The sequence below is a fragment of the Somniosus microcephalus genome, chromosome 5 (assembly GCF_052327205.1).
Source record: "Somniosus microcephalus isolate GS21.2 chromosome 5, FLI_Smic_1.0, whole genome shotgun sequence".
NCBI lineage: Eukaryota > Metazoa > Chordata > Chondrichthyes > Squaliformes > Somniosidae > Somniosus > Somniosus microcephalus.
The window spans coordinates 313,761,400-313,775,745 of NC_140991.1; the positions used below are offsets into that span (position 1 = coordinate 313,761,400).

Below are 14,346 nucleotides of genomic sequence, written 5' to 3' on the forward strand. Positions count from 1 at the left end.
ATATCCATTAATAATCACTATCCAAAAAAGAGCCACCAAATTTTGGAATCACCTACAAATGAGCAACCCCCAATGCTATCACTACGACGCCCTGAAATGCCAAGAGCTGACCATAAAGAAGAATACCCTCAGTCAACTAGTCCTGGGACTCAGTGAAGTAACTACTAACAATACTAACAATAACCAGCCCCAGGACAGTGACAGGGTAACACAAAGAATTCGACCCAACACAATCGTCGCTAAGCAAAAGGAAAAATATCTGACATATTGGGCAGAAACAACAAAAACCCAAAGCAAACTCAATTGCTACTTGGCCCTAAACAGACAATACAACATAGCTGATTACCTGACCATGGTAAAGGATAACAAACTGAGAAGAACCTTGACAAGGTACAGACTTAGCGAACATAGCCTAGCGATCGAAAAAGGCAGACACAGGCAGACCAGGCTGCCAAGAGAGGACAGGATATGCTCGCACTGCAGTCAGGGAGTGGTGGAGACAGAGATGCACTTCCTCACAGCTTGTGGAAAATATCAGGGCATCAGGGAGAATTTCTACCAAAAATTCTCACAAATATGCCCTGATTTCAGAAATCTGAATGACAACCAAAAACTCCCATTCCTACTGGGAGAGGAGAGAAGCTGTATAACACTGGCGGCACGCTATGTTACAGCTTGCCATGAACAGAGAGCCAACCAGTAAACTAGGAAAAGAATATATATAAACAATGCGAGTGTATGTTTATACACTCAGGGATATACCTGTTTGTGCACTGTATGAATAGAACTGCGTTTATGTGGTAAACCATAAATGTATTTTGATGCTTTGGCAACATAAGATGTAACTTATCATGCCAATAAAGCGATTTGAATTGTGAATTGTGAATTGTGTGTGAGGGGTGTGTGTGTGAGGGAGAGAATTGCAGACGGAGTGAATACACATGCTGAAGATGGGCTGCTGAGATTTTAGTGTTTTTAGTGTCTAAAGTGGGGAAAAAAAAGTTTCATTTCATTTCAATTTTTAAAAAGGTTTTAAAATTAAATTTAGTTCTAGTTAAGTTAGTTTAGTTTAGGTTAGTTTAAGTTTAGATTAGTCTAGACAAAGTAGAGAAGGAAAAGACCGCCAGAAAGACTACCAAAGAAAAAAAAACCCCAGAGGAAAATAGAGGAAAAAAAAAGCCAAAGCAAAAAAAAAAAAAGAAACAAGAGAAGAACTACACAAACCAGTGAACGGCAGCCACACGGGGCTTCAGCAGCGGTGGTTGAGTCGGCGGCATCGGGACCGAGTTCGAGGAGGCGAGGTGACTCGGGCCGCAGCCCAGCGGTCCAGCAACCGGCACAGCCGAGGGGACTCGGGCCGCATCCCAGAAATCGGAACGCAGCCCGGCAACGGGCACAGCGGAGAGGACTCGGGCCGCATCCCAGAAATCGGCACAGCCGAGGAGATGCGGAACGCAGCCCGGCAATCGGCACAGCGGAGAGGACTCGGGCCGCATCGCAGAAATCGGCACAGCCGAGGAGATTCGGAACGTAGCCCGGAAATCCAGCAATCAGCACAGCCGAGGGGACTCGGGCCACAGCCCAACAATCCAGCACGGGAAAGGCCCGAGGAGCCAGGCCAGCAGGCACAGAGACCTCTGAGGAGAAGGAGAGCAACCAGAAGGCTCGCAACCAAGACCGTGAGTACAGGGCCCAGGGAGGGAGGCCCAGGGAAAGGCCCGAGGAGCCAGGCCGAAACAGAGGCCCAGAGACCTCTGAGGGGGAGGGGAACAGCCCGAAGGCACCGGGAAACAGTGGCTCACAGACTCAGACCTGAGAAGGGTGAACCCAGGAGCCGAGGCCCAGGGACCACGGGGTCGGAGAGGGGGACCGGGAAAGTTCGCGAACAGGGAGAGGGTAACACCAAACCCGGGGCCCCAGAAAAGCTTATTCTAAGATCAACAATACTTTACCAAAAATGAGCGAATCAGAAGATCCACAACAGCCCCGCTTCCAGATTCCCCCCAACACCACAAAAAAAGCTATAAAAACGATCAAGCATGCTCAGATGAGAGAAAAACCAGAAACTCTCTTTACTGACTGTTACAACAATGGGACAAAAAGTAACCTCATATTCTACTCAGATCAGCCAGCGGCTTGGATCAGAGCAATAAAATCACACTATACCAGTGTTAAGCTAAAAAATACCGCAAATGGGTCCATAATGAAAATTAACACACCAGGAGACAGTTCAATCACGACTGTCAACGCGTACAATACCGGAACAATATTAGTGCAAGGCAACCTCGACAAATTTGCAACGGCCTTCAGGACACTGAAAAGATCAACTACGAGGGGAATGAACAGCCCCAGAGTGGCCCGCACTCCCCCCAACATTGACAACTTACCAGGAGAAAATCTGCATGGTCAAGGGATGAACGAGCCACACAGTTCAAACCAGACACTAACCCCGGGGAACCACAGCCACACGATACAACTGACAAACCCCAGCATAACTACCACGGAGGAAGCCACACATAGTTCCCCTACCATTCCCAGCCCACCAAGAGAAGAGCAGCATAGCCAGGAAGTGAGTGAGCCTTCCAGGGCCGACCAGCTTAGCCAGGAAGTGAGTGAGCCTTCCAGGGCCGACCAGACACATACCCCGGGATCACACAGCCAGATGGAACCAAAAGATAAATTTTATCAATTAGAGATAGAGATGGTTAAACTTAGAGAGGAGGTCCTCAAATTGAATGACAAACAAAAGCAGGAGAGGGAGAGACACAAGAGAGAGCTGAATAGACTTGATAACCAGGTGAATCTACTTAAGAATCAGGTGAAAGAGCTGCAGGAAAAAGAAGAGAGCCATAGAGGAGAGAAAACACCATTAGACCAGCAACCAGAGACTAGAGATAAGACAAGACAGAGCCGGACGGAACGGCTGCACTCCCACACGGAACAAAAGCAACAGACACACAATACAAGGGGTGCCACACAGACCGACCAGCATGCTGACTCGCAATCTTCCCCCACCACCATGGAACCACAAGCGAGCCGCTCACAAGAGGTACGCACACACCAGACACCCCAGCCCAGCACACACACTATGAGTCCAGGCGAAAGCCACCAGACAGTAAACACAAACAAGGCTGACGTCGTAATACTCATAGACTCAAATGGGAAATTTCTATGGGAGAAAAAGCTCTTCCCTAGAAGTAAAGTAGAAAAGATTTGGTGCCCAACAACAGACAGAGCCATGGGATGGCTGACCAAAGCCAGATTAGGCTCCCCCCAACACATAATAATACACACGGGCACAAATGACCTAAAGGCCAAACAGAAAGAGGTAGCAACATCGCTCAGAGCAATGATTAGGAAGGCAAGCAGTACATTTCCAAACACTAGAATCACTGTTTCCACAATATTGCCGAGAACAGACTTCAACAACAACACAATTCATGAGATAAATGCCAGCATAGCAACAGAATGCGAATCAAACCACAACGTACACCTGGCCCAACACCCCACCCTCGATGAAGAATGTCTTTACGACCACGTCCACATCCAAAGGCAAAAAATATCGATCTTTGCTAAAGCCCTGAAGGACGTCGCTTTTAACCGGGTCCATACCCAGACTCCAAGAGGAGCCCCCCCCGACCACCAGAGATCAGCGGGGTACATATCAGGAACACTACAAAGACCACCACCACACCAACCGAGACCGGAGAGGATCCCCATGCAAAACAACATTATCAGACCTGCACCACTCCTGTCCCACAGGGGAATAGGACCGCTACCAGCCAGACAGAGGGAGAGATGCACAGGACGTACGCAATAGCTCAGACAGAAACAATCCATTAAGAGACAATAAGCAGATGTGCAGCAGCATCTACTTCCGCCTTATGGATCAAGGACTAATTAATAGAAAGAACTGTAACCAAATTGTATTAACTTTTGTAGACAACTGGGGTGATCTTTTTTTTCCCCACACTTAGACACGACAAACACGTACCACTCTTTAACCTATCATAGAAAAAGATAAAACTTAACATGAAATCCTTATATATTTCGACCTGGAATATCCAAGGTCTACGCTCTTCACTGCGAGAAGTGAAGAGTAGGACCCCAGAGTTCATAGAGGAAACTAAAGATCTAGATATTATCATTTTACAGGAAACTTGGTATAAAGGAAAAGGACACACCGGCTGTCCCCAAGGGTACACTGAGCTAGTGGTCCCCTCCAATAAATTACCAAGTGTAACCCAAGGCAGAGACTCCGGAGGCATACTGATCTGGTTTAAAACAGAACTTAAGAATTACATCAAATTTATAAAAAAGGGCGAAAACCATATGTGGCTCAAACTTGAGAGGGAGATTATCTCAAACACCCAAGATGTTTACATTTGCGCACTTTATATCCCTCCAATCGATTCCCCGTACTACAAAGAGGACACCTTCTCCAACATGGAGGGGGAAATTATCCAATACCAGGCCCAGGGGAACGTGTTGATCTGTGGGGACCTCAATTCAAGAACGGGCGAAGAACCAGACTTCACCAATAATCAGGGAAACAATTACGTATTCGGGAATAACCACTTTGACATCCCTTCCCTTCCATACAGGCATAACTGCGACAAGCAGTCAAATACCAACGGTAAACAGCTACTACAGCTCTGTCGAAACCTGGGTCTGTACATTGTCAATGGTAGGTTCATAGGAGACCTCCTAGGAAGATCGACCTACTGCTCACCTCTTGGCTGCAGCACAGTAGACTACATGATTACAGACTTGGACCCATCCTCTTTCAGAGCATTCACAGTCAAACCACAAACAACACTGTCAGATCACAGTCAAATTACTATGTTTCTCAAAAAGACAGAAACAAACAACATAGAAACACAACCCAGTAAACTGTACAACACCAAAAAATCATACAGATGGGCCAAAAACGACACGGAAAAATACCAGAAAACAATTAGCAATGCATCAACTCAAGCTCTCTTAGACACCTTTCTGGATAACATATACACTCACAATAAAGAAGGCGTAAACCGGGCAGTTAGTAAACTAAACAATATTTTTGATAATTTGGCAACAAATGCAAACTTGAAAGCTCGCAAGAACAAACCCAAAACAAAAAACTATGAAAAATGGTTTGACCATGATTGCCATAACATGAGGAAAAAACTTAGAAAACTATCAAACCAAAAACACAGACATCCAGAAAACGAGGAATTACGCCTTACTTATTGTCAGACGCTAACACAATACAGAAACACACTCAGGACCAAAAAAGAGCAATTTATTAAGAATACACTCAGCTCCATGGAGGAATCCATTGAGTCGAATTGTTTCTGGGACAACTTGAAAACACTACACGACGATTTGTCCATTCAAAATGGGGACACATGGGTAAACCACTTTGAAAAATTATACCAGAAAAACACACTAGGACCAGAGCAACACCAAATACGCAAAAAACTTGAAAAGCTTGAAATGGCCATAAAAGATAACCAAAACCCGCTAGACGCCATAATAACAGAAAAAGAACTTCTTGAAAAACTCAAGGACCTGCGACCAGGAAAAGCTTGCGGGACAGACGGCATACTAAACGAGATGATTAAACACGCAGACGACAAACTGAAACTGGCTATCCTAAAACTCTTCAACTTGGTTCTGAGTGTCGGTTATTTCCCTGACATCTGGAACAAAGGACTCATAACACCCATATACAAAAGTGGGGACAAAATCGACCCAAACAACTATCGAGGCATCTGTGTAAACAGTAACCTGGGGAAGGTATTCTGTAGCATCATAAACAAAAGACTTATAAACTTCCTTGAAGAGCACAATGTCTTGAGTAAAAGCCAAATTGGATTCCTGCCAAACTATAGAACATCCGATCATATCTTCACCCTACAGACCCTAATTGACAAACACGTTCACCATAACAAAAGCAAAATCTACGCATGCTTTGTAGATTTCCAGAAGGCTTTCGACTCCATCTGGCATGACGGTTTATTCCTGAAACTTATCGAAAGCGGGGTAGGAGGTAAAACATATGATGTAATTAAATCAATGTATACAAACAATAAATGTGCAGTTAAAATTGGAGACAAACAAACAAAATACTTCCCACAGGGGCGGGGGGTGACGCAGGGCTCGCCAATCTCACCGACACTCTTTAATATTTACATTAATGGATTGGCAAAACTACTTGAACAATCTACAGCACCCGGCCTCACCCTATATGAATCCAAGGTTAAATTCCTCCTCTATGCCGACGACCTGGTTCTGCTGTCACCAACTAAGGAGGGTCTACAGCAGAACCTGGACCTGCTGGAGTCGTACTGCCAGACTTGGGCCCTGACAATAAATCCCCAAAAAACCAAAGTCCTTGTGTTCCAGCAAAGATCCAAACAACATGGACCCACAATAAATTTCACAGTAGGAACAACCAAAATTGAACAAACCACTCACTACACATACTTGGGCTTAAAAATCAGTTCTACGGGAAACTTCAAACTGGCTGTGAATGAACTGAAAGAGAAAGCAAGAAGGGCTTTCTATGCCATCAAAAAATCAATCCAAATAGAAATCCCAATTAGCATTTGGCTCAAAATTTTCAAATCAGTAATTGAACCAATTGCACTCTATGGCAGGGAGGTCTGGGGACCACTAACACAACAAGATTTTGCAAAATGGGACAAACACCCAATTGAGATCCTACATGCGGAATTCTGTAAAAGTATCCTCCGGACTCAAAGGAAAACAGTAAACAACGCATGCAGGGCGGAACTAGGCCAATACCCATTAATAATCACTATCCAAAAAAGAGCCACCAAATTTTGGAATCACCTACAAATGAGCAACCCCCAATGCTATCACTACGACGCCCTGAAATGCCAAGAGCTGACCATAAAGAAGAATACCCTCAGTCAACTAGTCCTGGGACTCAATAAAGTAACTAATAACAATACTAACAATAACCAGCCCCAAAACAGTGACAGGGTAACACAAAGAATTCGACCCAACACAATCGTCGCTAAGCAAAAGGAAAAATATCTGTCATATTGGGCAGAAACAACAAAAACCCAAAGCAAACTCAATTGCTACTTGGCCCTAAACAGACAATACAACATAGCTGATTACCTGACCATGGTAAAGGATAACAAACTGAGAAGAACCTTGACAAGGTACAGACTTAGCGAACATAGCCTAGCGATCGAAAAAGGCAGACACAGGCAGACCAGGCTGCCAAGAGAAGACAGGATATGCTCTCACTGCAGTCAGGGAGCAGTTGAGACAGAGATGCACTTCCTCACAGCCTGTGGAAAATATCAGGGCATCAGAGAGAATTTCTATCAAAAATTCTCACAAATATGCCCTGAATTCAGAAATCTGACTGACAACCAAAAACTCCCATTCCTACTGGGGGAGGAGAGAAGCTGTGTAACACTGGCGGCACACTATGTTACAGCCTGCCATGAACAGAGGGACAACCAGTAAACTAAGACAAGAGTATATATAAACAAGGCGAAAATATATTTATAAACTCAGGGATATACCTGTTTATACACTGTATGAATGGAACCGCGTTTATGTGTTCAACCATAAATGTATTTTGATGCTTTGGCAACATAAGATGTACCTTATCATGCCAATAAAGCGATTTGTATTGTATTGTATTGTATTGTGTGAGGGGTGTGTGTGAGGGGTGTGTGTGTGAGGGGTGTGTGTGTGAGGGGTGTGTGTGTGAGGGGTGTGTGTGAGGGGTGTGTGTGTGAGGGGTGTGTGTGCCTGTGGGGTGTGTGGTGTGTGGTGTGTGTGTGTGGTCTGTCTGGGGGGGTGTGTGCGTGCTAAGTTTTCCAGAACCAAGCACACTGGTTTTCAATTGTGGAATGTGAACGGTGCTGAAATGAAGACCAATAACACCGAGCGGCTATTTTTTGGCAGGAAGCGGAGCCGAGACCAGCCACAATGGCAAAAACTTCACTTCGGTTCAAAACAACAATACAGGGCCCGGAAATACAGCAGCTTAAGTCGAATTAAGAGACCTCACTTAATATATATTGCACTTAAGGTGGAGAATGACCAGAATTCACTCGACTCACAGAGTTAGATGATTAAATCCAACAGTACGTAGGGTGAAAGCTCGAGCCAGGAGACGGATATGGATAAAATTCACTCCAATTGTTTCTTCAAAATCAGTCAGCTTCTTGAGAACAGGAGACGTGTCAATCAGAGGCCGGTCTGTATTCGATTCCTGGAGCTGATTACAAGGGCCAAGAAATTAGTTCTTTCAATTGCAGTTTTGTTTCACAATCCCACAAAACTGATCCGATTCCACATCTATTTATAAAGACAGACTTGCATTTCTATAGCGCCTTTCACAACCACCGGACATCCCAAAGTGCTTTACAGCCAATGAAGTACTTTTTTGAAGTGTGGTCACTGTTGTAATGTAGGAAACGTGGCAGCCAATTTGCGCACAGCAAGCTCCCACAAACAGCAATGTGATAATGACCCAGATAATCTATTTTAGTGATGTTGATTGAGGGATAAATATTAGCCCCAGGACACCGGGGATAACTCCCCCTGCTCTTCTTCGAAGTAGTGCCACGGGATCTTTAACGTCCACCTGAGAGAGCAGACGGGGCCTCGGGTTAACGATATAGAGGCACTGGAGAGGGTGCAGAGAAGATTTACAAGGATGATACCAGGAATGCGAGGGTATACATATCAGGAAAGGATGAACAGGCCGGGTCTCTTTTCTCTTGAAAAAAGAAGGCTGAGGGGTGACCTAATAGAGGTCTTTAAAATTATGAAAAATTTTGATAGAGTGGATACAGAGAGAATGATTCCACTTGTGGGGAAGAGTAAAACTAGAGGCCATCAATATAAGATAGTCAACAAGAAATCCAATAGGAAATTCAGAAGAAACTTCTTTACTCAGAGAGTGGCGAGAATGTGGAACTCGCTGCCACAGCGAGTGGTTGAAGCGAATAGTATTGATGGATTTAAGGGGAGGCTGGACAAGCATATGAGGGAGAAGGGAATAGAGGGTTACACTGATAGAGTTTGATGAGGAAAGACGGGAGGAGGCTCGAGTGGAGCATAAACACTGGCATGGACTGGTTGGGCCGAAGTGGAAACACTCTCGGTGTCTACTCAATCAAAGTAGAATTTTAAAGACCTCTATTAGGTCACCCCTCAGCCTTCTCTTTTCAAATGAAAAGAGACCCAGCCTGTTCGGTCTTTCCTGATAGGTATACCCTCGCATTTCTGGTATCATCCTTGTAAATCTTTTTTGCACCCTCTCCAGTGCCTCTATAATCCTTTTATATTATGGCGACTAGAACTGCACGCAGTGCTCCAAGTGTGGTCTAACCAAGGTTCGACACAAGGTTAAGCATAACTTCACTATTTTTCAATTCTATAAATTGAATTAGCAAATTTTAAAAACTTTTTGAAATCCGCAAAGCCTTGGTTGTTCAAAATAGCCGCTGACGAAAAGCAGTGGCTCTCGACGCTCACAATCAAAAACAGCACGAAGATCTGAGGGCACGATTCACCGCCGTTCAGGGGCTCTGCATATCCTTCCGTCGGTCAGGTGGCAGTCTTCTCAACTCCCTCTAAAATGGGCAGCGCAATCAAAGGTTCCGCCAAACTGCGGCCGCAGTCTCCACTGCAAGCGCCGCGCTAACCCGACAATTTACGGCGTCGTTAGTCACGGACGCTGCTCTGAAGATCACTGCGCCACGTCGGGGGCGGGGGGGGGGGGGGGGTTGGAGTCCATTTCACTCTTTCTGACGGGGACGTGAAAGGGACGGCACTGTGGAAGGAGATTGCATTTCCAATTGCAGCTCGCCCTGGAGAAACCGCAACAAGTGACAGAGCTTTTAGTGAGCGGAGCAGAGCCAAATAAACAGCACGTCGGCCAAGTGTAAACATTTCCCCAAATGGTGGCATTTAATCAGGCAGTTACTGTCCGAGCGATCATTCAGAACTCTATGATTATGTTCCAAGTTATTTGGAGTGAGCCGGGCAGGTACTTGAAATACGAATTCAAAATGCAATCTATATGCAAACCTTATACATTAATAAAAATCAGCACAAGTATCCTTGCAAATGATCAATCACCTACTGTAAATGGGCAAACAGAGCCAATGATTCTCATCATCATGAGGAACAACAAAATAAAGGACAAAGAAAATGTCCGTCCTTATTTTCAAAGCGGGATTTGAGTCAAGAATCATAGTCCCACTCCAGAGACTCGAGTACAAAAATCTAGGCTGACACTCCCAGTGCGGTGCTGAGCGAGTGCTGCACTGTCGGAGGAGCCGTCTTTCGAATGAGACGTTAAACTGAGGCCCCCGTCTGCTCTCCAAGGTGGACGTGAAAGATCCCATGGTCACTATTTCAAAGAACAGGTGAGTTGATCCCTGGCCAATATTTGTCCCTCAATCGATATCATAGAACAGATGATCTGGTCATTATTGCATTTGCTGTTTGTGGGAGCTTGCTGTGCGCAAATTGTCTGCCGCGATTCCCACATTACAACAGTGACTACACTTCAAAAAGTACTTCATTGGCTGTAAAGCGCTTTGAGATGTGATCATTGTAGCAGGAGTCGGCCATATGGCCCCTCGAGCCTGCTCCGCCATTCTATAAGATCATGGCTGATCTTCGACCTCAACTCCACTTTCCCCCCCCGATCCCCATATCCCTCGATTCCCCCCAGAGTCCAAAAATCTATCGATCTCAGCCTTGAATATACTCAACGACTGAGCCTCCACAGCCCTCTGGGGCAGAGAATTCCAAAGATTCACCACCCTCTGAGTGAAGAAATTCCTCCTCATCTCAGTCTTAAATGGCCGACCCCTTATCCTGATACTATGCCCCCTGATTCTAGACTCTCCAGCCAGGGGGAAACAACCTCTCAGCATATAAATATGAAAGGCGCTATATAAATGCAAGTTTTTCCTAGAGGTGTACTGTGAAACCTCGCTTGCCATTATGTCCTCGATCAAAAATTAAACGGTTAAAAAATAAAAATTGCAATCAGCTTTGAAACCTTTTACGACCGTTTGGGTCTAATTGCAATCGATTTGTCGTCTTATTATTTGGAGTGTCGATAAGGCTGGAAAGTCATTTGCAGGGGTGACTGTGCACTAGAGCATGGGTGTGTGTGTGCGTGGGAGCTGAATTAACATCGCTGGGTGTAGTCATTAACCCCAGATGCTTCACTGATCTTGTCGTTTGAATGGCCTATGCTAATGCACGCTGGTCAGCTCAGAAACGCCTCCCGGATTCTGTCCTGAAAATTCATGATGTAAGCAGAGTGTCCAAAGAGAAAAGGAAGACTTGCATTTCTATAGCACCTTACACGACCTCAGGATGTCCCAAAGCACTTTACAGCCAATGAAGTACTTTGTGGAGTGTAATCACTGTTGTACAGGAAACTTTGGTTTATCCGGAGGTTGTATGGCCGGAAACTTTGCTCTAACGGCAGAAATCAGCCGCCGTTTTGGTTAGTTTTTTTTTTCCTTCTCCTAGCATTCTTTTAACAGGCAGGCTCTGGAAAGTGTCTTTGTAGCTTAGCAACAGCTTCAGAGACGCTTCCAAGGTACGGGCCGAGTGTTTACGAGCTGTTGCTGAGCAACAGTGTTTGTTGTCAAATACGGAGATTTTCATCTCCGTATGCTTCAATGTTGACTTTGCATGTCCGGTAATTTTGATATATCGGCAACATGCCGGTCCCGTCGGTGCCGGATATCAGAACTTTTCCTGTAATGTAGGAAATGCGGCAGCCAATTTGCGCACAGCAAGCTCCCACAAACAGCAATGTGATAATGACCAGGTCATCCGTTATAGTGATGTTGATTGAGGGATAAACCTAGGCTAGGACAAGAGGCGTGTGATTTGCTGGAAACAGAATATTCATAGAATTATTGAAAATTACTGCACAGAAAGAGGCCATTCGGCCCGTCGTGCCTTTGCTGGCTCTTTGAAAGAGCAGTCATGCTCAGACCCACACCCCCCGCTGTTTGTCCTGTAACCCTGTAAGTTCCTCATCCTCAAGAACCCATCAAACTCCCTTTTAATAGAATATTAAAGGGTCGTACATTTGGGGTATTTGATTTTTCTTTTAATTAAATCTGGCTCGAATAATACTCAATCCTTAGTGGCCAAGGTGCAGATTTTAACTCCAGTAATGGAACAGGCGGGCAGAACGGCTGCCCATTCCTGCCGGCAGGAGTCCTGGTATATTTCGACGGCCACGCCTCATTGCCATGCTGCTGGTGAGCTGGCACACCCCAATCCAGCCTATTGAGTAGATTGGGCCGATACTCTCTGGAGTTTAGAAGAATGAGAGGTGATCTCATTAAAACATGTAAGATTCTGAGGGGGGGATTGACAGGGTAGATGCTGAGTGGTTGTTTCCCCCTGGCTGGAGAGTCTAGAACTAGGGGGCAGAGTCTCAGGATAAGGGGTCGGCCATTCAGGACTGAGGTGAGGAGGAATTTCTTCACTCAGAGGGTAGTGAATCTTTGGAATTCTCTACCCCGGAGGGCTGTGGATGCTGAGTGGTTGAGTATATTAAAATTCTGGAGCAACGACGATTAGCGGTCTGTTCAGAAGTCACTGCATGCTCCAAAAGAGGAACAGACGTTAAAAATAATCCTCATCCACGCGTAAGAAACGGAAAATATATTCAAGAGCCCCTTTCGTTGCCGACCTATGCAATGAAAGTATAAATTGCAATCTTAAGCCTATACGATACTGATCGCTAACAGTGGCTCCGGGATGTACTTAAAGTAGGGGCTGTTTTCCCTTTTCATCAACTGAGTAGCTCCAGAGTCTTTTGTTGTCCAGGGAATCAGAAAAAAATCTCATTAGTTCAAGAGCCTCTTTTTGGTCGTGACCTGCAGAAAAGCTCTCCTTTGAAGCCCAAGAGAGGGACACCTTTCATGATGTGAGTGGATTATCCGGCAGGGCCTCGCGCGCTGTGTGCAAAAAAAGCGAGAGGCCACGGTGCATTTTCTCTGCTGCTGCACGGCACCACTTAGTGGCTCGCGGCCGCTACTGCAGGCTGCAGAGTCGCAGCCGAGGAGAGCCTCGTGCTTGTTCGGCGACTGCCAAGAATCAGGTGCGCGCGCGCGTACAGCAGGAAATGTCGCCTCCCAAAAAGGGAAGATCCTGCACCGGTCAAAAAAAAACAGAACGAGAGGGGAGATTTAGGCAGCAAAAGAAAAGGGGAAATGGAAAACGTAAAAGTTAAAAAAGGGAGAAGGTCAAAAGAAATTTAATAGAAAATGTTACGGTACAAAATAGAAGGAAATAAAAAGAAAGACTTGCATTTCTATCGCGCCTTTCACGACCTCAGGACGTCCCAAAGCGTTTTACAGCCAATGAAGTACTTTTTGAAGTGCGGTCACGGTTGTAATGTAGGAAACGCGGCAGCCAATTTGTGCACAGCAAGCTCCCACAAACAGCACTGTGATAATGACCAGATCATCTGTTTTAGTGATGGTGATTGAGGGATAAATATTGGCCCCAGGACACCGGGGAGAACTCCCCTGCTCTTCTTCAAAATAGTGCCGTGGGATCTCTTACGTCCACCTGAGAGAGCAGACGGGGCCTCGGTTTAACATCTCATCTGAAAGACGGCACCTCCGACAGTGCAGCACTCCCTCAGCACTGGCACTGGGAGTGTCAGCCTAGGTTTTTGTGCTCAAGTTTCTGGAGGGGGCCTTAAACCCACAAGGTTTGACAAACCTATTGGAGTTCTTTGAGGATGTAACTAGTGGAGTAGACAAAGGGGAACTGGTAGATGTGGTGTATCTGTATTTTCAGAAGGTCTTCGATAGGGTCCCACACAAGAGGTTGGTGAACAAAATTAGGGCACATGGAATTGGGGGTAATATACTAGCATGGATTGAGAATTGGTTAACAGACAGAAAACAAAGTAGGAATAAACGGGTCTTTTTCAGGATGGCAGGCTGTGACTAGTGGGGTACCGCAAGGATCGGTGCTTGGGCCCCAGCTATTCACAATCTATATCAATGATTTGGATGAGGGGACTAAATGTAACATTTCCAAATATGCTGATGATACAAAGCTAGGTGGCAGTGTCAGTTGCGAAGAGGATGTGAAGAGGTTTCAAGGGCTTCAAGGGGATCTCGACAGGCTCAGTGAGTGGGCGAGAACATGGCAGATGGAATATAATGTGGATAAATGTGAAGTTATCCACTTTGGTAGAAAAAACAGAAAGGCAGAGTATTTCCTAAATGGTGAAAGATTGGGGAATGCAGATGCTCAAAGGGACCTGGGTGTCCTTGTACATGAGTCACTGAAAGT

General features: G+C 45.5%; 1 protein-coding gene across 2 annotated transcripts in view; it reads right to left on the reverse strand.

Moving 5' to 3' along the window:
* drosha (drosha ribonuclease III) overlaps window positions 1-14,346 on the reverse strand; it is a 213,962-nt gene that overhangs the window by 84,834 nt on the left and 114,782 nt on the right. For both annotated transcript variants that reach the window (XM_085989256.1, XM_085989257.1), the window contains exon 25: window positions 8,097-8,254. In XM_085989256.1, the coding sequence (XP_085845382.1) occupies window positions 8,097-8,254 (158 nt within the window). The remainder of the gene's footprint in view (window positions 1-8,096; window positions 8,255-14,346) is intronic.